This window comes from Cheilinus undulatus, linkage group 3 (genome assembly GCF_018320785.1).
Source record: "Cheilinus undulatus linkage group 3, ASM1832078v1, whole genome shotgun sequence".
NCBI lineage: Eukaryota > Metazoa > Chordata > Actinopteri > Labriformes > Labridae > Cheilinus > Cheilinus undulatus.
The window spans coordinates 11,015,975-11,036,583 of NC_054867.1; the positions used below are offsets into that span (position 1 = coordinate 11,015,975).

Sequence of the window (20,609 nt, forward strand, 5' to 3'; positions counted from 1 at the left end):
ACTATTGCGATTGCATTACTTGACACCTACGTAGGACAGGGTCCTGTGGTCAGTGAGTGTGTAGTTCTGCTTGGCTCTACTGTCAGTAGGAATAAGCAGTAGCTGCTAAGGGAAGGGAGAATAACAGCATAAACAATTAGCTAATGCATTTGTTATGGTACAGTGTTGTGTACAACAGTGAATAAATAGAGCCTTATAAAATCCATTTTATTTTTTCCCAAATTCTTTTTTTTTTTTTTTTTAATTTTCTTGAATTCTTTTTTTTTCTTTTAATCTTCAGACTAATTTAACCATCAGGGAGGGTGTCCTTTTTATGAAAATAAATACAATCTCCTCTAATTAAATAGAAATAACATTAAATTAGGTTAATTTATTGAATTCATTGACGGGCAAAAGTTGGTAAAGTAGGTAACAGTAAAATATCTTTACCATTATAAGATATTCATTAAAAATTGTGAGGATTTAGTTCTACTAGACCAGACTAAAACTAGCCAAAAAAAGCTCTTTGGTGAAAAAAACTCTGATGAAAATTACATTTAGTTTTTGTCAGGAAGACTCAAAATTTTTTGCAGGACTGTTGGACATTCAGAATCTATGATATTCCTCCACTGAGCAGAAAAAGTGTGCCTGTATTTTCACCGGTGTGTATTCATTCACCGGTGTGTATTCATCATAAAGAATAGAAAACTGAAGTATCACATTCATATGAGTATTCAGACCCTTTATTCAGTACTTAGTGTAACCATCTTTGGCAGCAATTGCAGTTTCAAGTCTTTTTCAATATGACATAAATCATTGCACACCAGGGCTGGGGAATTTTCTGTCATTCTTCATTTTAAACCTTTCAAGCTCAGTCAGGTTGGATGGGGACAGTTGGCGGACAGCCATTTTCTTGGTATCTCTACAGATGTTTGATAGAGTTCAAGATTTCATTGAAGATATCTCCCACTCAGTACTTTGCTCCAATTCTCTTGGGAACCTTCAGTGTGGTAGATTATTGTAGCCTCCCCCAGATCTGTGCCAGTCAACAACCCTGTCTCTGAGCTCTGCAGAAACTTCTTTTGACTTCATGGCTTGTTTTTTTGCTCTGATCTGCATTGTCAGCTGTGAGGCATTCTTTAGAGAGACACGTGCCTTTCAAAATCATGTCCAGTCAATTGTATTTACCACAGATGGACAAGGTCAAGGTGTAGAAACATCTCTGCAAAGATCCAGAGAAATGGGAGGAACCTGAGCTTAATTTTTTCAGTGTTTTAACAACAACTCTGAATACTTACTTAAATGCGAACATTTTAGTTTTTAGTTTTCATTAATTTGCAAACATTTCTAAAATTCTGCTTTCACTTTGGCCGCCCAGTTAAATTTTTGCCATTTTGGCATTTTTGTACTTTCCTGGTCTTCTGAAAGCCATTTTATACTGTATAAACACCAGCATTTGTGACTACTTTGCCCTCTGCCTTGGCTCCCATACACTTCCACCTCTTATCAAGGAATTCGAAGCTTGCATTAGGCTCATTTCCCTACTATGGACCTCTGTTTTTGCGAGGGATTGTGGGAATCATACACAAAATATTCTCTTCCCTCAAGTTTTGCTCTTCCAATGCAGAATAAATATTAATCCTACACTGATATTTAATATTTCTACGTTATGTCACAACAGCAAACATTTTGGAAATGAATGATAACTATACTAATGATAATAATGCCAGAAAATGTCAGCTACACATTAGACACTGAAACTAAGAAGTGAAAAGACAATATCAGAAAAGACATTATTAGGCTGATCAGATATGACTGTTAGAGGCTTATCTTTGCTGCCAGCAACTTTGATATGATGTTAGTTTTGGTGACCAGCTGTTTACAGGGTGGGAAGAAACCGGAAGGAAGCTTCTTCCTCAATAAGGAGCATTCAAATTGCATTGTCCATCACAAAACTCTCCCTTTCTCTCTCTCCCCTAAATGTAAAGTAACGGCAGAGATACTCAAAGACAAGTGAACTTTTTTGTGGTAGAGTGTCATGTTGGCCCTTTCCGCTGGCTACCACCACAAGTAAAATTCAGATTTGTTGGAAACACTGCAGTATTGAGTCCGTAGCATCAGGCTGCAACATAACAAAATTGACAAAACTGTATACTTTAGTTTCTGAATGCACTGTAGACCAGTGTCTGTTTTGGCAGCTATTTTTCATTTCATTCTTAGTCTTTAAATGAAATGCATTTCAGTTTTAGTCACATTTTTGTCATTTCTGTCCTTTGTAGTTTTAGTCTAGTTTTAGTCCATAAAAAGTCCTCACATTTTAGTCTTAGCTTTTAGTCCAAGCATTTATTTCCTTGCCTAAATCTGGTACCAAGCTTCTTCTACATGTCACTCATTTGCCGATGAACTTTTGTATGTGCTTGCAGAAAGGGTATCAACACCTAATCCTGTGTTTTTGGAATCTGGTACTGTGTTCTATGCACCCTGCCAAACCTGGGTCCCCAGAGGGGCAGAATCGCTACAGCTGTATTGTTTTTTTTTTGCCAGATTTACTCAAAGTGGAGAAATAGCACAGATTTGAGTGTCAGACGAAAGCTACAATACATTTTAGTCTAGTTTTAGTCATCTTGACGAAAACTAAACTTATTTTGTGTCAGTTTTAGTCATCACAGATCTATTTTTAAAAATACATAGGAAGGAGTGCTTCTAGGACTCAGTAAAAAGTTAGTTTGAGGTGCTCTCTGATAAAGGTATTCATAAAGTTGATAACTGGAAGAAAACTCCAAGGCACTCTCTTTAAGCATTAAAATGCCTTTATTTTCAAAGCATGGTCATGTGTAGACCTTTAAAACACACTTCTATGCGTTTGGGCATCAAGCCTTCATCAGGAAGTCAAGTTTTGACACACACTAAAACTATGACTAAAAATGTGTTTCCAGTTTTTTGACTTCCTGTCAAAAACTTGACTTCCAGAAAATAAAAAGGTGTGTCAAAACACTTGACACATATTTAGTCATAGTTTTAGTGTGTGTTTTTTGACTTCCTGTCAAAAAACTTGACACACAGGAAGTCAAAAAACTGGACACACATTTTTAGTCATAGTTTTAGTGTGTCAAGTTTTTTTGACTTCCTGTCAAAAAACTTGACTTCCTGATGAAGGCTTGATGCCGAAACGCATTGAAGTGTGTTTTTAAGGTCTACACGTGACCATGCTGTGAAAATAAAGGCATTTTAATGCTTAAAGAGAGTGCCTTGGAGTTTTCTCCCAGTTATCAACAGATCTATTTTTGTTAGAATTAGTCTAGTTTTTGTCATGGAAAAAAGGGTGTTGACACACATTTTTAGTCATAATTTTAGTCGAAAAAATTAACAGTTGTAGACAAAGCAAAAGATTATGAATGAGACATTTTATTTAAGGACTGTGATCGTGAACTTTTTCAACAATGTTTTGCATAGGTCATGATACATAGGAAATAATAAAGTAAAATTGATTTCAATTTTCACTTCTTGTAACTCACAGTACTCACCAGAAATGCAACAATTCTCAATATAAAATTGAACTGTTTTGTCCATGGTTCAGTATGCATGTATGAACTGAGAGTTTTTTCATATCATGACCTTCCTTTACACTCTTTTTTAAGTGACTCAGTTCATGTGGCTTCCTGAGAGCGCGGGATTTAGGAAACCCTAAACAGAAGTGAGCAGTGTCTAGTTAGACTAAATATGGGCATCCTAGGTTCAGCATACATATATGGACTGAGTTTTTTTTTTTTTCATATTGCCACAATGTGTCCATGTGCAGTTTTTTTTTAATAAAATGAAAGTAGCAATAAGTACGCATATCTAGATTTTCTCATTATACCTTTTCTCTCCTTGTATCAGCATTTGTCATACAGTAACAACAATCAGCAATTTAGGCAAATCTTTGGAATGTTAACCTTCTGCCTGTTACTGACTTATCCCAGCACTCTAAAAACTGAAGATGAAGATTAATTGCATGCAGGGGCAGCCTATTCAACAGCATTCTGTATTCAATTCCACAATGAAAATATGGATAACTATTATTACCATATGTAAAAAGATGTTATGGTGACATGGGTGACAGCTAAATGTGGTTGTAAGTTTCTGTCCTAACCTGAATCTTCTGCATTTAAATGTAATAACTGAAATATTCTTTTCCTTTCAGTGATGGCTCTCCCCAGAGTGGAGGTGAATGAAGATGATGATGCTGTTTTGCCCTGTTTAACCAGCCCTGAGGTGGACATAGAGTCAGCAGTGATTCACTGGAAGACAGGAGATGGCCAGGAGGTTTACTTTTATGACAATGGCGATTATTCTGGAAAAGGCAGCACAGGGCATCTTATACAGTTTGATGGGCGAGTCTCACATTTTCAAGATAAACTGAAGAATGGCAACGCCTCCATCAAGATCACAAAGACGAGAATAGAAGACAATGGAATCTACACCTGCATTCTCCCAAAACTGCAGCCCAGCCAAGAGTACCAAGTTCAGCTTGTTGTCAGTGAGTACTTTGTTATTCCTGAAAAGGTTTTTATCAAGATCTCCTGTTGTCATGTTTGGTAAGTTTGACCTAAACTGTTAATTAGGGCCTTAGCACCAAAAAATGCGAGGACCTTACTGGAATTTGAGTTGTCAGGAAAACAGAATTTAGAATTTAGGTCACTTATAAATATCAGCTCATATCTATACCAGCTTTATACACAAACCTGCCTAGGAGTGTGGGAAGAGACCATTATTTTAGAATTTGTAAGCCCTACAAAAACAAAGAAAAATCTGCTTATGTGTAATCAGTGTTTTTAACCTCCAGAAACCCGGGCTTTTGTCTGGAATGCATTTTTAATTTTTTCCTCTTATTTCAGTTTCTCTCCCTTATTTGCGATAAGTGGGATCTGATGGTATAAAAGCTAAGCCTTGTCTTTGAACAGGAAGTAGTTTATAACAAAATTATGTCTGCACATGAGGACAATAGGCTTATCTTACGGTACAACACAAAAGTATTATGTTTTGTGCATGCTGAAAGTCATTCTCGAAGAATATGTTTAAAAGTGTTAAAGATAACTGCTCCAAGACAAACTCATAACAGCACAGCAGATCTCAGAAGGACCCCATTTCTGAAAAAACACAGGGCCTGAACTTCAGTGCAGGATTGGGGGATTTGCACACAAGATATTGAATCCCTGCAAGTCTATGAGGCTCTCATAATGTGACAATAACCTGCAGAAAATTTTAACTTCACAATTGTTTTCAGCAGTTTCCCATGATATGTCATACCATAAACGTCTGCATGTTTGAGGATATTATAAAACACACTAAAAACACATTAATTTGGGCAGGTTTTAGCAGAGGATACGGTCCCTCAAAGAAGTCTGCAAGTGAGCCAGTGCACAGCCTATCCAGGTATGATTGTCAACATCATATCACCTTCCTCAATTGATAAACTCCTCCATAATCTCTCACTTTAATGTGCATGTTAAAGTAGCATCACATGCTCTGCATGCATCCTGAGATTTTTTAAATGTTTCAATAGTTGCCCACAAAAATCAAAAATCTAGTATTTCAAAATTTTAGAATATCACAAAACACTAGTCCGGAAAAGGATTTATAATACAGAAATGTCGATCTTCTGGGCAACTATGCTCATTTATGTCCTTCTGTATTGTTGTTATTGTTATTGGGGTCTTTCATCTTCATCTTGACATTTCGCCAAAGATTCACTATGACACCAAGAACAAGACACTTGTAGTCTATTTCCTGGACCCATCCTCATGGCAGCTCTTGATCCACTGAGTCCAGCTCAGTCCACTCCTTGTGAGTTCTTGAACCTGCTTTCTTTGATAATCCTCTGAAGGCCTGTCCTTGTTGCTTGAGCTGTTTTTTTTTTTTTGTTTGTTTGTTTGTTTGTTTTTTTAAGATTTATTTTTGGGCCTTTTCATGCCATTATTTGATAGAGGAAGGACAGTGGATAGATTCGGAAACAGAGAAGAGAGCGGGGAGAGACATACGGTAAAGGGCCACAGGCTGGATTCGAACCCAGCGTAGCGTCTTAAACCACTCGACCATCTGCACTCCCGATCTGTTTTTTTTTTTTGTTTTTTTTTGTTTTTGTTTTTTTATTATTATTATTGTCCACACTTTACCCTTCAGTCTAATTTCCATGAAAATGCTTTGATACAACCTCTGAGAACAGCGTGTTCTTTCAACAGTGACCTTCTGTGGTTTACCCTCCTTGTGGAGGGTTTCAGAGTATAGAGTCAAGACAGCAGGTTTTTCCCCAATATTGTAATATTTTCAGATAGTTAATTATAGTTTTGTGTGATCTGTAAGCCGAACCATCAAGATTTAACAAAAGTACTCTTGAAATGTTTCACTTTGTATGAGATAAATCTAGATCTAAATCTAAATAATTTAAATATGGAAATTTAACTTTCTGAAGTAAATCAGGGGAAATAATGAACTTTTACATTATTTTTTTGACATTCACCTGTGCAGTGGCTGCTGCCAGGGTAGCAATTAGCCCTAATGTAGCTGTACTAAAGTGGCAGTTTAATCAGAACCGGATCAAATTTCATTATTAAATAAAAAGCAAAGAGCTAGACTGAAAGCTGATCTTGACAGAGAAGATATTTTTTGCCCTTTTCTTTCGGCCTTAGCATGAGTTTTATTCACCAACAGGCTCCACCGTTCATAAACTATGGCAGAGCTCAGGTTACCACAAGAGCTGTGCATGCCTGCTACCTCATTTTGTCCTGTCACTGTGATTGGCCTGCACTGAATGTAATAGACGGGATGTTTGTCCATTTGCCTTCTGATAATTTTTTTGCCCTTCCCAAACACCTTGTATAAGAGGCTTTCCAAATAAGCATGAATTATTTCCCATTTAGTGGATCTATGAAACAGTCTGTCAGGTTACTTTGAGGTGGCTGCAAATACCATATATACAGTTGAAACCAGAAACCAGAAACCACTACTGTGAGAAGCTTGTGGAAGCATATCCACAACGTTTGACCCAAGTCATACAGTTTAAAGGCAATGCTACCAAATACTAATGAAATGTATGTAAACTTCTGACTCTCAAGAAAATAATAAAAAAAATGGTCTAAAAAATGATCTCTCTCATTATTCTGGCATTTAGCAAATAGAAATAATTTTGGTAACCCTAATTGACCAAAAACAGGAAAAGTTTAATCTGATTTAATGTTAGACGGTGAGAAAAAAAAGTTTATGTGCCTTTTTATATAGTGCATGTAAACTTCTGGTTTCAACTGTACATATTTATGTTCATACATAAATGGTATTATAATTTCTTGGAAAATGCAGAGAATAATGATCTTTTTTCCTCTTTTCCTCAAAACATACAAATATTAAGTGGCATTAAAAAAAACAGGCATTATTACAGTACTGCTTTCAAAATTACCTTTATTTTCAAAAAAAGTTTTTCCATTTTTGAAAATAAAGGTACATCTAAAAAGTGCAATAGTGGCATGTTTATAAGTTAAAGGCCTTTCTGCGGGCATATTTGTAAACCTTTACAGTTCTACCTAACACAAAAGTAATTGCAGCCTCCTGTGTGGTTAGGCAATTGCACAGCCTGACATCATGATTATTATCCGATTGATTGTGCAGCACTAATACGAATATTGAGTTCTGACTGTGTGTGTGTGTGTGTGTAGGAGTGTGGCAGTATTAATATAAATCTGAAACACTTTAGAGGTAAAGGAAGACAGATCTGACTTGCAATTTTCTCCTTATGTCACTCATGTATTGTTGATTAAATATTGCTCTTGTCTTCCAGACTCCATCTTCAAAGACAGAACAGGAGAAAATCCATGTGAGTGATGGTGTCTGTGTACTACAACATGATTCAAATATTGTGGAGCAGTACCTTCATGTTGACTAGTGTTTTTTTGCACACAGTCTTGTTGAAGGCAGACAGGTTTGGAAAATAAGCAGCATAGCTAACTAGCAGGTAGCTCAATAACTGGAGACTATTGAGCTACATGCTATCTTATCAGTTAAATTTGAGCACACTGATTTACCTTTATTTGGCTCTCTGTAGCAAAAAGGTTCAGACTATTGTTTGATTATACATGACATTAGGCTGGCTACACACTAGATGATTTTGAGGTCTTAACTAATGTCTAAAACAGATTTAAAGACAGTTTAAACAGATTTTTAACATCATAGCTTTAACATTGAACCGGTGCTAATACTGATGTTTTTTTTTTTCATTAAATGTTGCTACTTGTTTGATTTTTGTGATTTTTAACTTCCTTATCACTTTAGAGGTTTTTCCAACAATGGAAATCCACAGTAGAACTTCTTATTTAAACTTTTTCACTATGAAACATACTTTTAAAAAAAAGGCAGCATAGCCTCTTTAGCCTGTAATAAATCCCAGCCACAGAGATAAGCCTTTCTGTCTTGTTGCAACCTGTTTCTCTTCTCATCCAGGATTTGAGAAGCAGTGGTGGCATGCATACCAATCAGCTGTGTGCAGAGCTGACCTCTTGGGTTTTGTTTACCATCCTTATCAAAATTGCGGTCCTTGTACCTGGATCCCATAAGGTAGTGGTGCAGAGAAGTAACCTTGCAAAGCAGATGGATACGCCTGTTCCCGTGTTTCTCACTGGGGAATCCATCTTGTAAAGCTCCCACCTGAACCGTTTGGGCCCGGTTAGAAAGTGACAGGACCAATCAGCATCGAGGGGCAGTACTTTCAGGCGCAGCAGAGTTGTGACGTTAACTAGCAGCAGCAAGAGCTGGTGCAGTTATGGAGGAAGAGCTTAGTGTGGATGCTGCTAAAGTGCCAGTTTTATCAGAACTTGACAACATTTCTTCATTAAAAGAAGAACAAAGAACATCAGTGAGTTGCTTTCTTTTCAAAAATGACAAAAGTCAAGTACTTACATGTCTATAGTCGCCATGTTTTGCCTTATTCCTCAGTAGCTGCATACGCGCGGCTTGATAGCGGCTACGTCACGTGTTTTATTGCTCTGATTGGCCCGTAGAGCTGTGATAGACAGAACGTTCACCCAATCACACTCTTGAGTTTTTTTCAAATCCTCTGCCTTTTCTCAAACGTTTCCTATTGAAGCTTTCCCAGATGGATGTGTGAAACAAATCCATCTGGCACGTCAGGTTAGCAGATAAGTGGAGTATACTCAAATCAAATTTAAATCTTTTGCAAACAGACTTTCAATAAAGTAGTCTTTAGTAGTCAATGAGTGAAGTTTTTACTCTGTGATCAGAATCTACGTCCATGCATAAAAGGTCATTTCAGGGCTCTTACCCTGGGTATGAGGTCAGCAGCTGATGAATCCGGTGCACTCACTTTCTTGTCAGTTGTTCGAATGGAGATAGAAGTGTGATAAGAGTTTTTTAACCAAATACTGTGCACTTAAAGTTGCAGGGAGATCCTAGTCTGTGGCATATGTAGTAAGTTTGTTTTTGTTCCAAGAGGTTGTAGAGTTGAGACGTCCTGCCACAATCTTTATACCCTTATTCTCGACAGCATCTGCACAACCTGCTCACGTACTTAGATGACGGGAAAATGTTTAAAGTGCTCCACTAATGTCAACCATATCAAAGCTGCTGCGTGATGCAAACTTGGTGATCTAACCAGCCAGTTTGAGCGTGTGCACAGCAAAAACTTGTTAGATTGCTATTATTGCTTTTGTCATATTTCTCTCACAGTAGCATGCACTTCAGATTTGAACATTTCCACCTTTGACAAATACTGGCAACTGTCTACATGATATTTGAAATTCATTCAGAATTGCTCATGTAAAATCCGTTAGTAATCATATTCAATAATCGTGATATCAATATCAATCAAAATAATCGTGATTGTGACTTTTGCTGTAATGAAGTGGCTCCAGTTAAATTAGGAACCAATTTTATGTTTATGCCTATGCTCCCCTTGTAAGATCTGTACACCAGCGGTATCATAAAATGACTTTACGTCACAGAGTCTGAGACTCAATAGTAGTATTTATAAGCTAAAATGTTTTGGATTTTTGATCTCCAGCCTTACTCAGGACTATATCATAGACTTTTCGCCGCAACTTTTTACTAAACACACATTAGCAACCGACTTATGGAAGCTCTGCTACCCACTTCTGTGTCCCAACCCACCAGTTTGATTGTGTTTGCTGCAGCTCGCTCTCTTTTGCTCTTGCATGTCTGATCTAGAATCCTAAATATCAGCCATGTAGAATCCTGAAAACCATGTTTTTTTCTCCATATAAGGACATTTCGAAGTGAATAAATTTGAGGAGATCTTGATTTCTTATTAAGGAGTTGGTTTTTGGTCTTTAGGCCTGACTGGTTGAGAACTGCTGGTCTAGAAGAGGCATTGATGGCTGAGTAGTAAAGGACACCCCCCCCATGCACAGAGACTGGTGTCCACAAGGCAGGCATCTCTGTATCAAATTAGCCTTTGTCTCTTTTTCCACATGCTATCCTCTAATCTCTCTCCAGTTTCCAACTCTATCCAATGTCAAATTATTCCAATAAAGACATAAGAGCCCAAAATAAAGCATCCAGTGTGTAGCCAGCCTTAATGAATTATGACAGAATTCTTGCCCAGTTTTGATGAAGTTACTGATTCCTACAACTACCAGGACTTACTGGGATACCAACATGAAGTTCTCTATTATTTATGTGATGTTCTGACTCCACTGGGTTTTACAGACTATTCCTCATTTTTACATCCATCTCAAAATGTTCTTACTATAATCAATCAGTTAAATCAAACACATTTAACAGTATCTGAGCTTAAAAGGACATTGTGAATGTGAAGGTACTGTGTCTGTAATATTTGAATAATGACCAGTTTCTTGGTGCTAAAGTTGTGGCACACACATTGTAGTTGTAGAAATCAGTGACACCATCACTCAGGAGGATAAAAATACAAACTCAAAACTGAAAGATAAAGGATTTTCAATGGTACATAACAGTTGTCATTCTGGAACAAGAATATTTTGTTCATACAAGTAAAAGCATCCTTTATTTGTTGTTTACAATAAACTCACATTTTTTAACTGATCGTCCCAGATTTGATATACAGTGCATTCAAAAAGTATTCAGACCCCTTCACTTTTGTCATTTTTGTTAGGTTGCAGCCTGATGCTACATTTGAAAAGGGTGCAAGGGTCTGAATACTTATGCCATTGTGATATCTTGTTTTATTTTTTATAAATTTGTAAAATGTTCATTTTCACTTTGTCAAAATGGAGTCCTTGGAGTCGATTAATGAGAATAAAAATGTTTTTTGTTTTTTGATTTTTTTTTTTTTATTTTTACAGTGGCAATAGGCTGCAACATCAGAAATTGAAAACAGTGAACGGGGTTTGAATACCTTACTGAATGCACAGTAAACGGGCCCACCCACAGCATTGGCTGGGCCCCTAAAAAACTGAGAGAATGGGCCCTCCTCAGTTGTAATTAGTTGATTATACTGATGCATGTGTGTTAGATCAGGAACACTGGTGCTAGCATCCTGGCTAACAGTTACTTAATGTTAGGGCTGAAAAGTGTGTCAACTAAAATTGGGTTCTGATGTTAAAACTATTTATCTGCGGCATTTTTAAATCTCTTATTCCATTCATTATTGCCACGTCTTTTAGCTGTTATTAATCTTTTTTTTTTTTTCTTTTTGCTGCTTTTTGGCTACTTTATCTGCCTTTTGCCATTGTTTGCCCGCTTTTGCCACTTTTCACCCATTTTGCGCCACTTTTTGGAATTGTTTATCCAGTTTGAACCTGTTTAATTTCACCCATTTCTGCCCTTTTTATGTCATATTTGCATTTATTTTGCCTCCTTTTGCCATTTTCTGACACGTTTTTGTCCTTTTTTTCAACATCTTTTTGTAACTATTGGCTCCTATAGCTATCTTTTGCCATTTTAGCTGCTTTTTACTCATTTTTTGCTGTGTTTTGCCCATTTTGTCCACTCTCCCCCCCCCCTTTTTTGGCACTTTTGCCAATTGCTGCCACTTTTGTTCCCCCTGCCCTCTATTGTCCATTTCTGCAACTTCTTTCTCACACTTTTCGCCTATTTTAACCACTTTAAATCCATTAATGCCACTTTAACCCATTTTTGGCCACTGTTCATCCATTTTTGTCAATTTTCTACCATCCTGCAATTTTTGCAAATTATTGCATAGCTATGAAGTCTGACATTACTTTTATAATCATTTAGTTCACTGTGCCCCTCCACATTGTTAACACCACAAAAAAGGTAATATGTTTCATGGAAAACGGGTTTGCACTTTGAAAAATGTTACATTGTGCTACAGCTGAAGTTTAAAAACAATCATATTTGTTGCTTTGATATGAGTGGTTATTATTCAGGTAAAAAATATTCTTGTCACAGTTTAAACTTTATAATGGAGAATGATTTTGCTGACCTCCATGGGCCCCAGTTTAGCTGGGCCCCAGAAAGCTCTCCCCTTTATCCTCCCTTCTGGGCAGCCTTGACTGTAAATTGTGTTTTATTTTGCGTTTTATTTTTGAAAACTTGTTTAAACCACAGTACAGTCAGGTCCAAAAGCATTGTGACAGTGACACCATTTTTATTATTTGGTTTCTGTTTGCAAACCCAATGGATTTGAAGTGAAATAAACAAGATGTCACAGGTGTTTATACTTTCAGCTTTAATATAGGGGTTTCACAAAAATATGGCAAGAACCATTTAGAAATTATAGCCATTTTATTCAGAGTACCTCCAGTTATCTGGAGCTGAAAGTATTTGGTTTAGTCAGGAGTAGTTTGATGTCCAGGTATGATCTGTACCCTCCTTACTTAAAGACCAATGGAGCAGATTAAGGTCTGGCAATGATTACTCTAGTGGGCTGCCATTCCTTAACAATAAATGCCATATTTGTATAAAACCCCTCAAATAAATGTTGAAAGTCTTCAGTCCCATATAGATTGTTTTATATCAAATTCATGACTGGGGTGAATAGAAGCAACTCAGTACTTAAAGACCTAACTGTAATTCAAAGCGTTCAGAACATAGACCACATACAAGGAGTGGATGCAGCCTCATTGTTACTTTTTTAAATTTTATAGATTTTATTGGTTATTGTTTACCACATCTGTGCAACAGCTAAAATATAATGTCCTGTTAGCTGATCTTTGGTGGTAGAAAAACTGTCTGTTTCTGTTGAGCACAGTTTTTATATCCTAGTTTAGGAAGACAAAAAGGAATCACAAAACAAACATATTTGAGTGAAACTGGTCTTTTTTTGTCCATACTATCATTACAGTGGCATCACCAAAACCAAGCATCGAGGTCATCAGTCAGACGCTGGACTGGGCACTCCTGCAGTGTCAAGTTCAAGGTGCTTTTCCAAAACCTTCCCTGAAGTGGCAGGATGGTTCTGGAGAAATTCACCATACTCATGGAGAACCGCAGCCCGGCACTGGGGGAAAATATGACATGACTGTTCAAGTTACTGTGAGGAAGACCGGCCATTATCACTGTGTCCTCAGACAGGAGGAACTCAAACATGAGATTTCTGTTAAGACCTTTGTGCTGATACCAGGTAAGGTTTCTTTTTTTGGTTATTTTATTTTTTAATATGCATTGTTTACTCTGACCTGCATGTAGAGTCATTACAGAGTTGCATAAACCTGCTTTTCTGTTTCAGAGAAAGAGTGTCAGAGACAGGCTGAGGTTTCAAGCAATAACTCCAACGCTGGATGGTTTGTTGGTGGATGTCTTTTCGGAGTTGGATTGGTTGTTGTTGTTCTACTTTTGGCTCTATGGTTCATCCATCCTTTCCGTTTCAAAGGTAGGTTTAGAAAATGTTTCATATGAACATTGTCATGAATTGAATCTTTCAAACAACTGAAGCTTGCAGGAACTAGAAATAGCAGTCATCCATTCAAACATTCCAATAGTCATAGGCTCATTCAGGCCTCTAGAGGGTAAGTTGTTGAAGTGAAAATCTCAGAATGTAATTTAGTTTGCTCCCTGTTATAAGTGAGGGGATGAGGTAAGTGCAACAGTAAAACAAACCCAGGACTACTATAATAAATACACTCTAACATGAATTTAATCTTATCCGAGTGAAGCAGTATCTTTCAGCTCCAAGTGTATAAAGTAAACCTACAAACAAGAACAAAGAAACAAAAGAGAACATTGAAGTCTGTTTTGTGCTGCTCTTTCAGATATACACTGTAGCTACGCTGTAGTGACCTGTGCTGTTGTGAAAAGCACATGCTTGTGTTTTGGTGTGTTGCTTTGCTCGTCAATAAAAAAGAGGAGGCATCAGAGGAGGTGGAAAGTACTGCTGCTGAATCAGCTGAGGCAGGAGACTGGTGAATATTTTCATTGGTCACCTACTGATAGAGACATGGATTAGACCTGATGCTTATGTATCTATGCAAGTAGATTTGAGTAGCTGTATCACTGTCTCCAGCCGTTTGTCTCCTTCTAGAGTACAAACCTGTAAACAGTTGTAAGACTGGTGCAACCCAACAGTGCTACCCAGTTGATCAATCTCAGGGCTGGCAGTCTGGATGTTCGTTAAGTGTGAAGGCCTTTGTGTAGGGTTCAGGACTATGTGGACCTGTGTATATGGAGTATGCTATGATGTAGTTTGAATGCTGAAGTACAAATCAGACTTAAGGTTGGCGTACACTGCATTTTTCAGCACATTCAAACACAAATTTGAGTCAGATGACTCACCTGGAAGTTTGAGCACTTCCAGTGTGATCGTATGTCATTTGATGTGCAGCGTAGGCCAATTATTCCCAAAGCTGGGGTTGCAAGACACTGAGAGGGGTGAGAGATGCGAGATTCCTTCCAAGAAGTCAACTAATATTTTCTAAGGATTTCAAATGATATATTCTACCCATTATCGTAAAACGATATGCATAAACTTAGTTAGAGCTGTAGTCATTAGGTAAGATTTCCGCTGAAATCAGTGGAATGTTTTAAAAGGCTGCACATGGCTAATCTTGAATGCTCATGGCTGTGTACAACACCTGAACCACCTCTAGAGATGGCGGGGATCCTCAGTCCCTTGCCATACTATTTTTGGTGTTGCAAACTGTAAAGTTTGAAAAAAAACCTGGTGTAGGAGGACTCAGACCGACCAATTAGCTGCTCTCGACTGGTCAGATGGATTTCTGGCATATTTGAGATTTTGGTTGTACCACTACACACCCTTGCGCAGGGACATTTGAAAACTGTCAGTGTCTTGAAATACCATGAAACAGCAGGAATGCTTCTTTGATGCATCTTCCTTTTAATAAAGGAAACAGAGGAGCAGTAAATAGGATTTCCTGCAGACCTCCAGCTGATATTTGTAACTATTTAGCTGCAAATTGTGCTTGTGGTTTCCGTATGTGTAAGAGAGTCATGGTGAGAATGGTTATTGCTTTTGTAGACACCTGAGGACAAGAGATCTGACTTCATCACTGTGTATGAGGCATTTCAGATTTTAATTCCAAATTCCAATGATCTTTTGCACAGTTTGTCCTGACTTCGCTCATACAGTGTGAGCACATAAATCATGCGTGATGGTCATGCATCATCAGTGATTCAGTTGCACAGTGTGAGCTGATATTCCACCAAGACTGCTAGAGAGTTGGCATGAAATTGCAGAGAGCGGGCCTGGCTTTAGGGCCACATGTCCTCCAACAAGTCTGCTATCAGCAGATCGTCATTATTTAAAATCTCAGAGTACTAAATTATAAAAACAAGAGATTACATTTATGATTCAGACTAGAATCAAAGTTGATAGATACAAAAAAGAAAACAATTAATGAAAATTTATTAACTGTTTAAATGCAAAAATGAAGTTTTCTATCATTTTACCGTTTGTTTTTTACATTTGTTCCATTATATTAAATCTTGTCTTCTGTCTTTCTCTTGTTTGACAGTAATTAATGTTCTGTCAGAGCTGAATCCAAGACAAGACAAGCTGAATAATCATCAGAGAGATCAAAATGAGAGAATGATTGATCACCGTAAGTACACTCATGAAATTTATAAGAACAAGAAGAAGTCCTCAGAATTTTCTCAGTGTCTGTTGAACGATATCAATAGAAATCACAGTATATGGTTTATGTAACTAATTTATTTCATAATATCATAGCAGTAAGACAAACAATTATCTGGCCCCTCTACTTTTTTCACTGTAAATAAAAGAAGTGTTAAAACTTTTTTTAATTAAAAAATGAGGTGATCAATGGGGCCAGACCGATTGGGTTTTTGGGGGTCAATGTCAATACCAATATTAGGGAAAAAAATTCCATTAACTGATATATCAGAAGATTAAATTTTTAAATAATTTTTAAAAATTAGTTATTGAATAAAATAAATAACTGCTTCTGATCCCTTAAATATAGTTCAAAGATGTGTTACAAAGGTATAAATTGAAGACAGATCAAATACTTTGATTGCCAAAAAATTACTATCATCAACCAAATACTGTGCAAAACAGCAGTAACCTCCTGGAAATCAAGATATTGTTCCTGGTGTACACAACGTTGCACAGATGTGTCTAATGAAGTGGTCAGTGAGTGTATTTACAAATGACTTTTTTAATGAATTTATTGTTATGTTCAGGTAACAGGCAGGTGGCTTAACACTGTCATAAAAGTCACAGGTAAAATGAAATGTGCCTCTGATGTTCTCTAAACATGCATTCACATTTTCTCTTTAATCTTTCTGAGCTGTGAAGTCATAATGAATCAAACTCTGACCAGAGTGAATGTTTAAAGAAACATGCAAACCAAAGTATCAACTGTATCAAAATGTTAAAAAAATGTTTACAGACGAGACCAATGTTTGAACATATAGTTTAAATTTTTTTAATCCTTTTTTTATGGGGTGGGGGTCTGCAGGATAAATTATCTTCCCCTAGGGGAGGCTTACTTGCCCACACTTTGAAAACCCCTGCTTTAGTCTCTCTGCTGCCAAGGTAAATATGGATCATCTGGCATAAAAAAAGCCAGAGTGCCCTCTACTGGATGAATAATAGAACAGACTGAGACGTCACGTCCAAGCAGTGTTGTAGTACTCAAGTCCAGGACTCAGGTGACAGCAGAAGGTAAACATTCTGTGCACGCGTTATTTTGTTTGTTGAGCCCGTGAGACGACAGAAAAGAAAGCATGACACTGTGGAATTATCCCCATTATGATGGATTTTTGGATAAAAGGGACAATAACAGCATCCTGGAGAAATGTAAGTTTAAAAGCTCTGTTTGCTTTCATTGAATCAGCTGTGCAGCTGTTCCAATTACACACTGTTATTATGCAGAGCTTTAGAGTTATTCTGTCTACCTCTGTTCAGCTTGTATTCAGATTGTGATCATGTTACTGAGCTGTTAAGGTTTTCCTGCCTGTTAGTGGTGCTATTAGGCTGCAGAGATACAGATTATGGACAGTAAATTACGCTGTACATTGACATTAGAGTCAGCACATTCAAATGCAGACATGTGGTCATTATCTGTCGTATTTACAATCGACAATTGGAACAATTGGCTAAAGGATTTTAATACTAATTAACGTAACAAGTTACTTTTATCAGTATGTAACGCAGTAATCTGATGAATTTCAAAAGTAACACTACCCAACACTGTACACTTGAGCCTCAGTTTCAAAATTCAACCAGTTTCTGCTGCCAGTCAACAACACTGCAGCTTTAAAGTCAGCAAAAGGCTCAATTCATATTATTTCCATAATATGAATAAACAATAAGAGATAAGAACAAGAATTCAAAATAGGTGCCTTAAGCCCCAAATGCATCTAATTAACACACTGAAGCCAAAAAAAAGCACGTTCTTGTGATGTCTTCATAATAAAACAATCTGGTTGTTATGGTTGAGGGTGAAGGCAGATTTTTGCTTGGTCCAGGGCTCGGGTTTTGTCTGAGTTTATTTCTAGAAGTACCTGGTTGCTGGTCTGAGAGTCCCCACTGCTGTTCCTCAACTCATTCCTCAAACAACGCAGATGTGAGGAACACTGATGTGACAGGAAGGGTCAGAGATATGGATATGAGTTTAAATAAGTCTATAAGGGATCCAGAGGTTTTTGCCTTGTAAAACCAAACTTCTCATGAGTGGGATTAACACAGCTGTGCCCAGGAGGACAAATGTTTTCCCTGTGTAATTGCCCATCAGCCAAAAACACAGTAATCATATCTCATTTTGGTGAGCGACTCAGTTCAATCTCCTGACTGATTAAATCCCTCATTATTACAATCTGTAATGCCAAAATAGTATCAACTAATTTTATTTACATACGATTTGATTTATGTCAACAAGAAGTGAAATTGTGGTCTTGATCACTTACGTTTAAACAGGATATCATTTATAAATCCTGTGGTGTATTTAGCTCCAGGTCTTGTCAAATGATAAAAATTCCTCTCATAGCGATAAAAACAATTCTTTATAATTGAACATTTATTCCTAATATGGACACAGGCTGTCCTATGGTATGAGAAATGGCCATGTTTGATCTTGGTGCAGCACTAAAATGCATCCAAAATATGCACGGAGATGTGCCAGTTCATGACGAGTGCAGGGACATCAAGGGGATTCAGATAGAGTGGACATGCAGAAGATCGAATGTAGGGCTCATATGTATGTTTAGAGTCAAGTTTTTACTCAGCACGTGAGGGTTTGCAGCAGTGCGATGAATCTTAGATCTGGGCTCAGATCAGGTTTTGTGAACAGGTTGCTGTTTTAAGTCCATAGTCATTTTGAATGTATATTTATAATGAATATTACAGTCTTGTAGATTCATCATCAGTGGATTCTAAAAATGTTAAAATCTGTAAGAATTGTCATATGTTACAAGGTCAGCATGTTTTTGCCTGACCTTTTTAGATTATTTGCAAATAAATTATCTGTCTATAGTAGCTAATTAACCCTTTTGTGTTCAAACATTCAGCACTCAGTAAATGGTGCCTGCATCTAATATTGGCTCATGTCTCTTTATAAACATTACAGCAGCCTATATATCAATCGTTGGTCGTATTGATATTGCTAAAAAATTGTCCGGCCCACAGGACATCTTGTTGGAGCAAATCCGGCCCCCTACCCTAAATGAGTTTGAGACCCCTGAAATAGAGTCTTTGGAAGCACAGCATCACTTCACGGAGACAGTGAAATAAAGAGAAAGGTGGTGACGTAAAACATTTTAAGCTATAGCATAAGCTCAGCTTAAGCTGAGAAATAATGGAAAAAAATGAAAGAAACATCCAGAGCTAGGCTAACTGTTTGACTCTGCTTACAGTGATGTCCTTATTCTAGTAATTTCTCTACAGCAAACAGAAATCCCCCTCCTGGTTTTATACAGCTTTGACAAATATGATTGAACAAGCAACCAAAGGTTTTTGCTAAACAGCTTTTAATCGATAACACTGTCTGATCTTCTCTTTTCTTTGCTGCAGGTGCCGGTGGTTCATACGAAAATCCTGATTCGTATTCTGCATCAGAAAATGGCAAAACAAATGGTGTACAGATTACATAGTTGGAGGACTTTGCCATGTGCACAGAAAGACTTAAGCAGACACTTGGATTTATTCCTTTATGAAAGAGTCGCAAGAAGAAAGCCAAAACTGAACTTTTTGGCCTAAATGCAAGGCACTTAACCTGACACGCGAGATGGAAGGCACTTAACCTGACACGCGAGATGGAAGGCACTTAACCTGACACGCGAGATGGAAGGCACTTAACCTGACACGCCAGATGGAAGGCACTTAACCTGACACGCCAGATGGAAGGCACTTAACCTGACACGCCAGATGGAAGGCACTTAACCTGACACGCCAGATGGATGTGTTTCAACGTTTCAGCTTCAATAGGAAACGTTTGAGAAAAGGCAGAGGATTTGAACAAAACTCAGAGTGTGATTGGATGAACGTTCTGTCTATCACATCTCCACGGGCCAAACAGAGCAACAAAACACATGACGAAGCAGCTATCTAGCGGCGCTTGCGCTGCTACCAAAGATTACATTTCTACATTATAAAGCAAATTACATTTTTCTCTTATTTTCCTAAATATTAAAGCAAAACAGAGTATTTTTCAAGTCATCAGCCATTTGAGCATAATTCAAATGTTTTTGAACAAACTTCATAATGATAACCATTATTTTTTTAAAAATAAAAACCTCAAAATGCACTGTTCCACATTATTAAGCACAACAGAGTTTTAAAACATTTTATAGCTTGTAATGAACTGAAAATGGCCATTTGTTGAATCTGCAGCATCAGGAGGTCATATTTACTGAAATCAAAGCTATTTCAATCAAAAACATCTTAACAGCACAAGTTACATGTTAACATAGGAGCCCTTCTTTGATATCACCTTCACTATTCTTGCATCCATTGAACTTGTGAGTTTTTGGAGAGTTTCTGCTTGAATTTCTTTGCAGGATGTCAGTATATCCTCCCAGAGCTGCTGTTTTGATGTGAACTGCCTCCCACCCTCATAGATCTTTAGCTTGAGGATGCTCCAAAGGTTCTCAGTAGGGTTGAGGTCAGGGGAGGATGGGGGCCACACCATGAGTTTCTCTCCTTTTATGCCCATAGCAGCCAATGACACAGAGGGATTCTTTGCAGCATGAGATGGAGCATTGTCATGAAT

The 20,609-nt window shown here is 37.5% G+C and overlaps 1 protein-coding gene across 4 annotated transcripts in view; it reads left to right on the top strand.

Moving 5' to 3' along the window:
- LOC121507094 (V-set domain-containing T-cell activation inhibitor 1-like) overlaps positions 1-19,549 on the top strand; it is a 30,550-nt gene extending 11,001 nt beyond the window's left edge. For 2 of the 4 annotated variants that reach the window (XM_041783246.1, XM_041783247.1), the window contains exons 2-7: positions 4,163-4,498; positions 7,790-7,825; positions 13,268-13,546; positions 13,652-13,795; positions 15,894-15,980; positions 19,412-19,549. In XM_041783246.1, the coding sequence (XP_041639180.1) occupies positions 4,163-4,498; positions 7,790-7,825; positions 13,268-13,546; positions 13,652-13,795; positions 15,894-15,980; positions 19,412-19,491 (962 nt within the window). In that variant the 3' untranslated portion in view covers positions 19,492-19,549. Of the gene's footprint in view, positions 1-4,162; positions 4,499-5,330; positions 5,395-7,789; positions 7,826-13,267; positions 13,547-13,651; positions 13,796-15,893; positions 15,981-19,411 lie in introns of those variants that run through there. The other 2 variants (XM_041783249.1, XM_041783248.1) reach the window with 2 other exon arrangements.
- Positions 19,550-20,609: the final 1,060 nt, after the last annotated feature.